Raw genomic sequence first — 11,754 nt, forward strand, 5'->3', positions numbered from 1 at the left:
CTTTTCTTTTTCTTCCTCTTATAATGCTGTCTTTTAAATGCTGTCTCTTCATTGGAGACAGACATCAATCTTTTTCTTTATGGTTAATGTTTTTTGCATCCTGTTTGAGAATTATTTTCATAATCCAAGATGATGAAGATATTCATCTCTACTATGGTTTTTTCTATGTTATCTTTTAAAGGCTTTATTGTTTTGCCTTTCCCCCAGTACATTTCTTCTCAAATGCCTTTTAGTCCCCTTTGTATCTTCTTATGTTGGTTGTCCAAGTTGTTTTATATTTAAGTCAATTCTATATTGCCATTGCCTGGCACATAATCAACCAGTAAATGTATGTATGTAGTTCCTACGTTAACTCGAGGACTTAAAGAGAGCCTATTTTAATCCTTATTTTTGAAAAAAGAGGGACTGAATGAATAAATGAATGAATTTAATACACAGTGAATGTCAAGATACTTCAATATGTTTTTCTCTCACAAAATAAAATGCAAAACTGGGTGCTGGGTGAAAGTCCTACATGATACATTATGGTAAAAGTCATTAAAAACAACTTCCTTTTCCTCTTCCCTCCATCCTCCAGTGCTGACCATGTCACCTTGAACAGGACTGTGTTGTTACAGGTGTCATTCAAGGATGTGACTGTGGACTTCAGCAAGGAGGAGTGGCAGCACTTGGACCCTGCTCAGAGGCTCCTGTACCGGGATGTGACGCTGGAGAACTATAGCCACCTGCGTTCAGTGGGTAAGCACAGCCAGGGGCCTCAGAGAGGCTGCTTCCATTCTCAGCTGCTGAATGCTCTGGGGCATCTGAAGTGTGTGATGGTGTCATCCTTGATTTGCCCGAGATTCTTCAGTCCTTTTTCACGTCTGTGATTATTACTCTACTCCCAGTGAAATGGGACTACTTTCCTGAAGAGCAAATGGAAGTGTCATTGAAAGGCCCCAAAACCCAATTAGCTGGACCCAATCCTGTATCATGTCCTGTTAACAGGGTACGAAGTTCCCAAACCAGAGGTCATCTTCAAGTTGGAGCAAGGAGAGGGGCCATGGACGTTGGAGGAGGAAACCCCACACCAGAGCTGCTCAGGTGAGTGAGTGTGACCTAGGCAGATGGGGGACATGGAAATAGATCTCAGTTTCTCTAGAAGAGGCTGATGCCTTTGAAAGGCTCTGAAGATATCTTATCTTGAAGGCTCGAAGCGTTTGGAGTTGTTTGGAGAGAGTTGGCAGAGCCCCTCCAATATCTGAATGCTTTCTCCAAGTATGACCCTTGCCGATACCCATTGTCTTCTTTGCTTGGCTTTTTGACAAGAAAGCTGTCTCTAATCTCTGTACCATGGATCACATACATACTACCCTATCTTACCTAGGGACTTTTTATTCTTCCTACTTCACTCCCACCCCCTTATCTTAGGTTCTTTTCTTGTACATTAGGTATTTTAAATTTTCTTCCCTTTTATTCCAATTCCTCATATCCATCCCTTATGCCTCCTCCCAAAGGCAACAGATCTAATGTGTTTGATCTTTGAATTTGTATGATATTCTCTTAAAGCCTGAAGTATTGGTTTATAAGTATGTATTTTAGTATATATAAATTATATTGTGCTACATGTCTTTTTTTAAACACTCTTTGTTTATACATTTTTAAAATTTATTTATTTTCCTTATTTTTTTGGCTGTGTCAGGTCTTAGTTGCAGCACACAGGATCTTCATTGAGGCATGCAGGATGTTTGGTTATGGCCTGCAGTCTCTTCATTGCTGCACTCATGCTTCTTTCTAGCTGTGGCTCGTGGGCTTCTCTCTAGTTGTGGCGTTTGGGTTTTCTCTCTCTAGTTGTGGCACATGGGGTCCAGGGCGCACAGGCTCAGTAGTTGTGGTGCGTGGGCTTAGTTGCCCCCCGGGCATATGGGATCTTAGTTCCCCGACCAGGGATAGAACCCGCATCCCCTGCATTGGAAGGCAGATTCTTTACCACTGGACCACCAGGGAAGTCCCTGTGCTACATGTCTTAATTATGTTCCTTTTTTTCACTCACCCCTAAGGTCTGTCCATATTGCAGTGCTCATCTGGCTTCATTCGTTCAAATTGCTGCATAGTATTGCACAGTGTGCTAGCACCACATCTTATTGAACCATACACCCAGTGGTGAAACCTAGGTTTCCGTTAGCTCCCATTTAAGACAAACAACTCTACAATAAATTTCTACACAGATGTTCTCTTAGAGTGTGAGAATTTCTCAGGGATGTATATAGAAGAGAGGGTTTGCCTGATCATTGCATATTCTCATACTGAATTTGAGCACCACCGTATTCTTCTTGAATTGGCTGCACTAATCTACTCTCCCAGCAATAGGGCACAGGGTTCTAGCTTTCCTCGAGTTTCTGCCAAGAATTAATATTACCAGAGTTTCTCATTTTTGGGCCAACTATGGGTATAAAGTGATATCTCATTTTTAATTTCTCATTTCTCCAATACCTAGTTTGAGCATTTCATTATTGACCATTTGTGGTCTCTTTGAGTTTCTCTCCTATGAGTGACCTTGCTCATGTTCCCCTAGTTTTGATTTGTTTCCTGTCTGTTTCATACTGATTTGCATCCAATTTATTATTTGCCCCCTTTTCCAGCCTTCTCCTCATTATCCCCATAAATGAGGTTGCCCTACGGACCCTGTCTACTGTTCACCAGTCTTTTCTTCATATACATGCAAGGATTCATCCATCCTGAAATTCTGATGACTCTGTTTTTGACATCTCCAATCTGTTCTTCCCTGGTACTTTAGTACTACATTTAGCTACCCAGAAAGTTCCACTGAGATGTTTCTCTTGCTCCTCACTACATCAGAAATTGGAATCATTACCTCATGTATCAGAAACCCTTCTCACCTTCCAACTTTTCTAACATTTGTCAGTGTTTCTTAAATATTTCTGTCATTTTTAAGTTAATCACTCTACAGTTCCTCCTGCTTTTCCATTTCTGAGAATATCATTTTCAGTTCTCAGTTCATCTTCTTAGTTCCCAGCAATATCACCCAAAATCAGCTCCATATTTTCTTACGCCTGGATTATAATTTTTCTATTACTGGTTGTATTTGCTGATTCCATTCTTTTTATTAGTTCACTTCAAAAGCTAACGATAAATTTCATTGCCTAAAATGTTCTATTTATCTTGACATTAGCTTTATGAAAAAACCTACAATTATTCCCCATGACTTAGCATGTGACAATTAAACTCTTCATTCAGAGAGGCAAACAACATGGCCATGTATTTCGAATTCAAATGTGTATCTGTATATTTTGTATAACCTATGCTCAAGTCCATTTTTAACATATTTTATGATTCTATGAGGTTTATTTATGTTAATAGTTCTATGAGTTTTGGGGAATTCCCTGGCGGTCCAGTGGTTAGGACCCAGTGCTTTCACTGCCGGGGCCTGGGTTCGATCCCTGGATGGGAAACAAAAAGCCCGTAAGCCACGTGGTGTGGCCAAAATAATAATAATAATAATAATTCTATGAGTTTTGACAAATGCATACAGTCATGTAACCACCACCACAATCAAGATATAGAACAAAAATTACCTCAGGTCCCTTTATTGTTACTTCTTCCCACCACTTCCAGACCTGGAAAATACTGATGTCTTTTCTGTCTCTATAGTTTTGCCTTTTCCAGAATGTCATATAAATGGAATCATACAGTATGAAGCTTTTTGAGCCTGGCTTCTTTCACTTAGCATAAAGCATTCAAAACTCATTCCTACTGTTGTGTTTTCCATAGTTTGTTCCTTTTTTATTTCTGAGTAGTATTCCATAGTATGGATGTATCACAGTTTATCCATTCACCTGCTGAAGGATATTTGGATGGTTTCCAGTTTTGGTGTTTATGAATAAAGGTGCTATGTTTATATATTTGTTTCCATATTTTGTGTGATGATAAGATTTCATTCACTTGGGTAAATACCTAGGAGTCAGATTGCTGGGCTGTACGGTAAGTATATGTTTAACTTTACTAGAAACTGCCAAACTTTTCCAAAGTGGCTATACAATTTTCAATTCTAACCAGCTATGTATGAGAGTTCCAGTTGATCTGCATTCTCACCAGCACTTGGAATTGTCCATTTTTAAAACTTTTAGCCATTCTAATAGTAAGACAGTTGTATCTTACTGTGGTTTTAATTGGCATTTCCATAATATCTAATATTTGACATCTATATATCTTCTTTGGTGAAGTGTTTGTACAAATCTTTTGCCCAGTTTTCTATAGGGAACATTGTTTTCTTATTGTTGAGTTTTGAAAGTTCATTGTATATTATGGACACAAGTTATTTATCAGGTATGTGTTTTGCGAATTTTTTTATTTGCTTATCAGTGTCTTTCATGAGGCACTTAAAATTTGGACAAAGTCTAATTTATCTTTTTTCTTATGTTATGGATTGTGTTTTTGGTGTTGTATCTAAGAAATCTTTACCTAATCCAAGGTCCCCCCAAAAATTAGGTCTTACATTTAGTTCTGTGATGCATTTTGCATTAATTTTTATATGTGATTTAAAGTATGGATCAGAGTTTTGTGTTTGTTCATTTTTGCACATGGCTATCCAATCATTTCAGCATCATTTATTTTTAAAAAAAAAGCTATCCTTCTCTCAACTGAATTGCCTTTGCACCTTTATTGAAGATCAGTTGTCATATATATGTGGGTTTCTTTCTGGACTCTTCATTCTGTTCCATTGATCTATTCATGTATCTTTACACCATTCCCACACTGTCTTGATAAGTGTAGCTATGTAATAAATTTGAAATCGTGTCATATTAGTCCTCCAACTTTGTTCTTCTCTTTCAAATTGTTTTGGCTATTCTAAGTACTTTGTGTATCCATTTGAATTTTACAGTCAATTTTTCAATTTCTATGAAAGTGAATTTTGATTGTGATTACATTGAATCTATAAGTCAGTTTGGAGAGAATTAACATCTTAACATTATCAACTCTTCCAATCCAAATATATAAATGATTTGATAATTTATATATTGCAAACTGATTACCACCATAGCATTAGCCAACACCTCCATCCCATCACATAGTTATCATTTCTTTTTTGTGGTGAGAACATTTAAGGTCTACTCTCTAGGCAACATTCAAGTATATGACACAGTATCATTATCTATAGTCACCATGCTGCACATTAGATTCCCAGAACTTGTTCATCTTATAACTGGAAGTTTGTACCCTTTGACCAATAGCTCTCCATTCCCTCCACCCTCCAGTCCCTGGGAACCACCACTCTACTCTCTGCTTCTCTGAGTTTGGCTTTCTTAGATTCCACATACAAGTGATAATACCATGCAGTATTTGTCTTTCTCTGACTTATTTCACTTAGCATGATGCCCTCAACGTTCAGACAAGTTGTAGCAAATGGCACAATGTCCTTCTTTCTCATGGCTGAATAATATTCCATTGTATATATATACCACATCTTTATCCATTCAGTGTGGACAGACACTTGGGTTGTTTTCATATCTTGCTATTGTGAATAATGCTGCAATGAACATGGGAGTGCAGATATCTCTAAGAGATCCTGATTTCAATTCCTTGGGATATATACCCAGAAGTGGAATTGCTGGATCATACAATAGGTCTCTTTTGAATTTTTTGAGGAAACTCCATACTGTTTTCCATAGTAGCAGCACCAATTTACACTCCCACCAACAGTGCACAAGTGTTCCCTTTTCTCCACACCCTCATCAGCATTTGTTATCTCTTGTCTTTTTGATGAAAGCCATTCTAACAGGTGTGAGGTGTTATCTCGTTGTGGTTTTGACTTGCATTTCCCTGAGGATTACTGCTATCAAGCACCTTTTCATGTACCTGTTTGCCATTTGTATGTCTTCTTTGGAAAACTGTCTGTTCAATTCTTCTGCCCATTTTTTAATCAGTTTTTTTTCTGCTATTGAGCTGTATATGTTCTTTATATATTTTGCATATTAACTCCTTATCAGATATATGACTTGTAAATATCTTCTCCCATTCCATAGGTTGCCTTTTCATTTTGTTGATTGTTTCCTTTGCTGTGCATTTTTAATGTTTTCTTGATGTCTGCCATATTTGATAGTGTTCCCCTAATCTGACTCTTTATTCTGTGCTCTATCTATTTAGATGATACATTTTCACCTTGTGATCAGATTTCACTATTTCATGAAATGGCTCTTAATTACTCCAGAATATATGGCTCTTTCTTTTTTCTCATCCTCCATCCCACAGGAACTCATAGAAAAACATAGGATTTTAGACTGTGTGGTAACTAAGGCTTTTTTTACCTCTAAGTTTTTTAGAAAGCTCCCAGAATTAAGAGCCTATTTCTCAGATTCACAGACATAGAGAACATACTTGTGGTTGCTGAGTGGGGGAGGGGTGGACTGGGAGTTTGGAATTAACAGATGCAAACTATTATATATAGAATGGATAAACAACAAGGTCTAACTGTATAGCACAGGGAACTATATTCAATATCCTGTGATAAACCATAATGAAAAAGAATTTTAAAAAAGATCCATTCTTACACTGAAAAAAAAGAGCCTGTTTCTTATTGTATAACTTGGGACCTAATCAGGAGAGAGAAACCACATACTAATTTGAACATGGAAAGTTTAACAAAGAATTATTAGTGCCACTGCAATGAGAAGCCCACGCATTGCAACAAAGAGTAGCCCCCACTCGCTGCAACTAGAGGAAGCCCACATGCAGCAACAAAGACCCAACGCAGCCAAAAATAAATAAATAAATAAATTTGAAAAAAAGAATTATTAGCTATTGTGGGATTGAGGTAACAAGGGATTAGCCAGCAAAAGTAAAGAGAACTCTAAAGAATAAAGGAATAGCAAATTAGTGTGGGAGAGTATCTCTAAGGCTGTGAAGGAACACCCAAGGAAGCGCCTCCCCTGCTTCCCAGGGATGAATCCAGACCTTATAGGGAAGGCATATCCATGGCTCACAGCATGGCAGCTGTCATGCCACACTGGTTGAACTTACTGGAAATCTACCCTCTGAGGTTCCAGAAAAAGCTGATCATAGGGAAGTGTCTCATTGGAAATATTCCACTACAAGCCATCTGAGAGGGGTGCCAGGATAAACTGCTGGGTGCTGGGTGCTCCTGGCTGCAATGCACTGCAGAAGCTGGGTGCTTGGGAAGCCATATGAGTGGCAGGAGCTGGGTGCTAAAGAAGTGACCTGCACTGCAAGATCTGGGTGCCTGGGAAGCTGCATGTGCATTAGGAGCCAGATGCTGCTGAAGCCACCACACTGCTGAAGCCTGGTAATAGACAAGCTGCCCTTGCTGGAGGAGCCTGCTGAGTGAGCTCACTAGAACCAGGAAGCAAAATCCCTTCCTCCAGTGTTTCCCCATCACCCTGTATTGACAAGGTTCAACATCATGCCAGATGGCAAAGGAAAAAAGACTCAGATCCATTTTTGTAGAGCGGACAAGGAAGGGTGAATTGGGGGTTGAAAGGCAAAAAATTGGTAACTGTAACACTTACTCTTCAGTTTTCTGAAGCCAAGCATGGAAAATATTTAGTAAACTTAAATTTATTGAATTTGGGGAGATAGGCAGAGGAGGATATTTTTCTCTCTTTCAGAAGGATCCTTCAAATATTTGATCAGAAGAATTCAAAAAACCATAGATTATATTTGGAAAGGGAAGATAATTGCATGAAATGTTAATAATTTCAGGCTCTGTGTGTTAATTCTCTCTGTTATAACACAAAACTGTGCCAAATTTAGTATCAATATGAGTGGTACTGTGTCTGCTTTATACATTCATAGCAGATATAACCTCCCTAGAGGTGTACTAAAATTAGAGCTGATATCAAGGACAATACCTTCTGAATATGCACAGAGGAGCAAAGCAACAAGCTTAATATAACTGTATCCTCTCTTACATAAGCATTCTCAGGTGAATGGGTGCATTCAACAAATCAACTCTGATCTTGTTGGGTCATTCAAGGACCATGTTCCAAGTTATTGCTCTGCCATCTCCTAGAGTATTGTTGTCAGCTGGGTGGTTGATGTTGGGTCATTGTTGAGTCCTCTGGGCTGGGGAAGGGGGAATGGGGGAGATTTGCCCACTGTCTTAAAGCCTGGCCTAGGAGTGGTACATATCACTTCTGCTCATATTCCACTGGTGAGGACAAAGTGAGACTGGTAAACGTAATGCCCAGCTATGTTCTATTACTATAAAAGAAGAGGTGAATAGATTTTGGTGGATGGCTTGCAGTTTCTGCCATAGATGGTTTGCCCTCTCCTATTTGACACTTGTTGAAAGCATATATTTTTCCTATAGATATAGAGGAATTGGTATTTAAGGACTATAAATTTAATGTAGATGCTCATAATGGTTCAGAGGGAAAAGCAAGAGGAAGCAGAGAGATTATTAATGTTTTAGACCTAATATGTAATAAGGACATACATTCTGAAATATTTCTTCCATTCAGGCTTACCTTTAACAGACTTCAGTTTCTTCTTCTGGTTACTCTACTCACTGTCCTGACTTCCTACATAGTGGATATAGATTCCCAGGTTCAAATCCCATCTCTTATTTATTTAGCTATTTTTTTGATTAATTTTTTTTTTTTTTTGCTGTGTTGCATCTTCGTTTCTGTGCGAGGGCTTTCTCAAGTTGTGGCAAGCGGGGGCCACTCTTCATCGCGGTGCACGGGCCTCTTACTATCGCGGCCTCTCTTGTTGCGGAGCACAGGCTCCAGACGCGCAGGCTCAATAGTTGTGGCTCACGGGCCTAGTTGCTCCGTGGCATGTGGGATCCTCCCAGACCAGGGCTCAAACCCGTGTCCCCTGCATTAGCAAGCAGATTCTCAACCACTGCACCACCAGGGAAGCCCTATTTAGCTATTTGATCTTCAGCAAGTTACATAACTTCTCTGTGCTTCTGTTTTCTCATCTATGAAACATGATTGATAATGATAGCTACCTCTTAGGGTTTAGTGAAGATTAAATGAGCTGCTTTGTGTAAAGCACTTGGAAGTGCCTGGTGCATCATAAATGGTATATAATTGTTTTACATAGAGTAAGTGTTCTAGAAGAATTTCATATTACTATTTTCATTATTGTCATAAGGACTCTTCCATTTCTCTGTTCATCCTGTCCAAACTCCATGTACCCTCTATTCTCTGATAATTATTCTGGAGTCATTTTCGTTTTTTTCTCTTTCTTTTTAGATGAGGATAATGGGCAAACCCAACAACAGAGAATATCTGGAGAAGTTTCATTACACTGTGAGAAATTTGGTCAGTCCATAGGAAAAGATTCATTGTGTTCCATTGTAGAAGAACTGTGGCAAGATAATGACCAGCTAGAGAGATATCAAGAAAACCAAAATAACCCTTTAAGTCATGTGAAAGTATTGATTAAGGAGAGGGGCTATGAATGTAAAAACATTGAAAAAATAATTCACGTGAGTACCAGGCTTGTTCCTTCCATTAAAAGACTCCATAACTATGACACATTTGGAAAGAGTTTGAAGCATACTTTAAACTTACATAATCATAATAAAAGCAATGCAACAAAGAACTTTGATAAAATTTTTAGAAATGGTAACAATTTTGCCCATAGCTCTTCCTCTACTAAGAATGAGAATGCTAATACAAGAGCAAACTCCTGTGAACTTAATCAATGTGAAAAACATCTTGGCCACAAACAAGTTCTCACCCACCATCAGAAAATTCATACTGAAGAGAAACTTTATGTGTGTACTCAATACGTACAGACGTTCACCCAAAAGTCACATCTTTTTGAGCATCAGAGAATTCATGCTGGAGAAAAATCCCATGAATGCAACAAGCGTGAGAACATCTTCACTCAGAAGCCACAAACTGAGGTACCTCAAAGTGTTTACACAAGAGAGAAACCTTTTATATGTACTCAATGTGGGAAGGCCTTTACACTCAGGTCAAACCTCATTACACATCAGAAAATTCATACTGGGCAGAAACCCTATAAATGCAGTGAATGTGGAAAAGCCTTTTTCCACAAATCATATCTCTTTAGACATATGAGAATTCATACAGGAGAAAAACCTTATGAATGCAGTGAATGTGGAAGAGGCTTCTCCCAGAATTCTGACCTCAATATACATCAGAAAACTCATACTGGAGAGAAACACTATGCATGCAGTGAATGCGGGAAAGCCTTCACAAGAAAATCAGCACTCAGGATGCATCAAAGAATTCACACAGGAGAGAAACCTTATGTATGCACTGAATGTGGGAAGGCCTTCATCCAGAAATCCCATTTCAATACACATCAGAGAATTCATACTGGAGAAAAACCTTATGAATGCAGTGATTGTGGGAAATCGTTCATTAAGAAATCACAACTCCATGTGCATCAAAGAATTCATACAGGAGAAAAACCTTATATATGTACAGAATGTGGAAAGGTCTTTACTCATAGGACAAATCTCACTACACATCAGAAAACTCATACTGGAGAGAAACCATATATGTGTGCCGAATGTGGAAAGGCTTTCAGTGATCAGTCAAATCTCATTAAACACCAGAAAACTCATACTGGAGAGAAACCCTATAAATGCAATGGCTGTGGAAAGGCCTTCATATGGAAGTCACGCCTCAAAATACATCAGAAATCTCATATTGGAGAGAGACACTATGAATGCAATGAATGTGGGAAAGCCTTTATCCAGAAATCAACACTCAGTGTGCATCAGAGAATCCATACAGGAGAGAAACCCTATGCTTGTCCTGAATGTGGGAAGGCCTTCATCCAGAAATCACACTTCATTGCACATCATAGAATTCATACTGGAGAGAAGCCTTATGAATGTAGTGACTGTGGGAAATGCTTCACGAAGAAGTCACAACTCCGGGTGCATCAGAAGATTCACACAGGAGAGAAACCCAATATATGTGCTGAATGTGGAAAGGCCTTCACTGACAGGTCAAATCTCATAACACACCAGAAAATCCATACTAGAGAGAAACCCTATAAATGCAGTGACTGTGGAAAAACCTTCACCTGGAAATCACGCCTCACTATCCATCAGAAATCTCATACTGGAGAGAGACACTATGAATGCAGTAAATGTGGGAAAGCTTTCATCCAGAAAGCAACACTAAGTTTGCATCAGATAATTCATACAGGGAAGAAACCTTATGCTTGTACAGAATGTCAGAAGGCCTTCACTGACAGGTCAAATCTCATTAAACACCAGAAAACTCATAGTGGAGAAAAACTCTATAAAGCCAGTGACTGAAAATGCCTTCAGCTGGAAATCACAACTGGATATGCATCAGCTGTCTCATAGTGGAGAGATGAGGAGTGCCTGATGCATCAATCATTGTGCAGGGGGAGTAAATATGACAGACTACAAACAGCCTAAGTGAACAGAAGGCAAACAAAGCCAAGTATCCTTCAGTCAGGTGGAATACAAGTTGATATGCAATTATATGCATAGGGAGACACTTCAATAAAGCATTTGAGCAATAGCCCTGTTTGGTTTTATGATTCACACAGGTACTCTCAATCTCCTGCAAATGGTAGAAACAGAGACCCCAGGAGATGACTTGTAATCTCCTGTGTTTCACTTTTTGGATAAAGGGCTTTATAAATTCAGCACAGATTTGTCCTTCATACCTTGGGATGTAAAAGTCCTTAATACTGGCCATTTTTTTTTCAACTTTCTAGGGTGGGGAGAAGAGTATTCATTGTTCAAACACCTCCAGGGCACTGAAGTCA

At 38.8% G+C, this 11,754-nt stretch overlaps 1 protein-coding gene across 1 annotated transcript in view; it reads left to right on the forward strand.

The window, feature by feature from the left end:
• Positions 1–11,504, forward strand: part of ZNF41 (zinc finger protein 41) — a 51,693-nt gene extending 40,189 nt beyond the window's left edge. The window contains exons 3-5 of the mRNA XM_060138217.1: positions 618–738; positions 988–1,083; positions 9,219–11,504. Of these exons, the coding sequence (XP_059994200.1) occupies positions 618–738; positions 988–1,083; positions 9,219–11,272 (2,271 nt within the window). The 3' untranslated portion in view covers positions 11,273–11,504. The remainder of the gene's footprint in view (positions 1–617; positions 739–987; positions 1,084–9,218) is intronic.
• The last annotated feature ends 250 nt before the right edge of the window (positions 11,505–11,754 follow it).

Source organism: Lagenorhynchus albirostris, chromosome X (assembly GCF_949774975.1).
Source record: "Lagenorhynchus albirostris chromosome X, mLagAlb1.1, whole genome shotgun sequence".
NCBI classification, from domain to species: Eukaryota; Metazoa; Chordata; class Mammalia; order Artiodactyla; family Delphinidae; genus Lagenorhynchus; species Lagenorhynchus albirostris.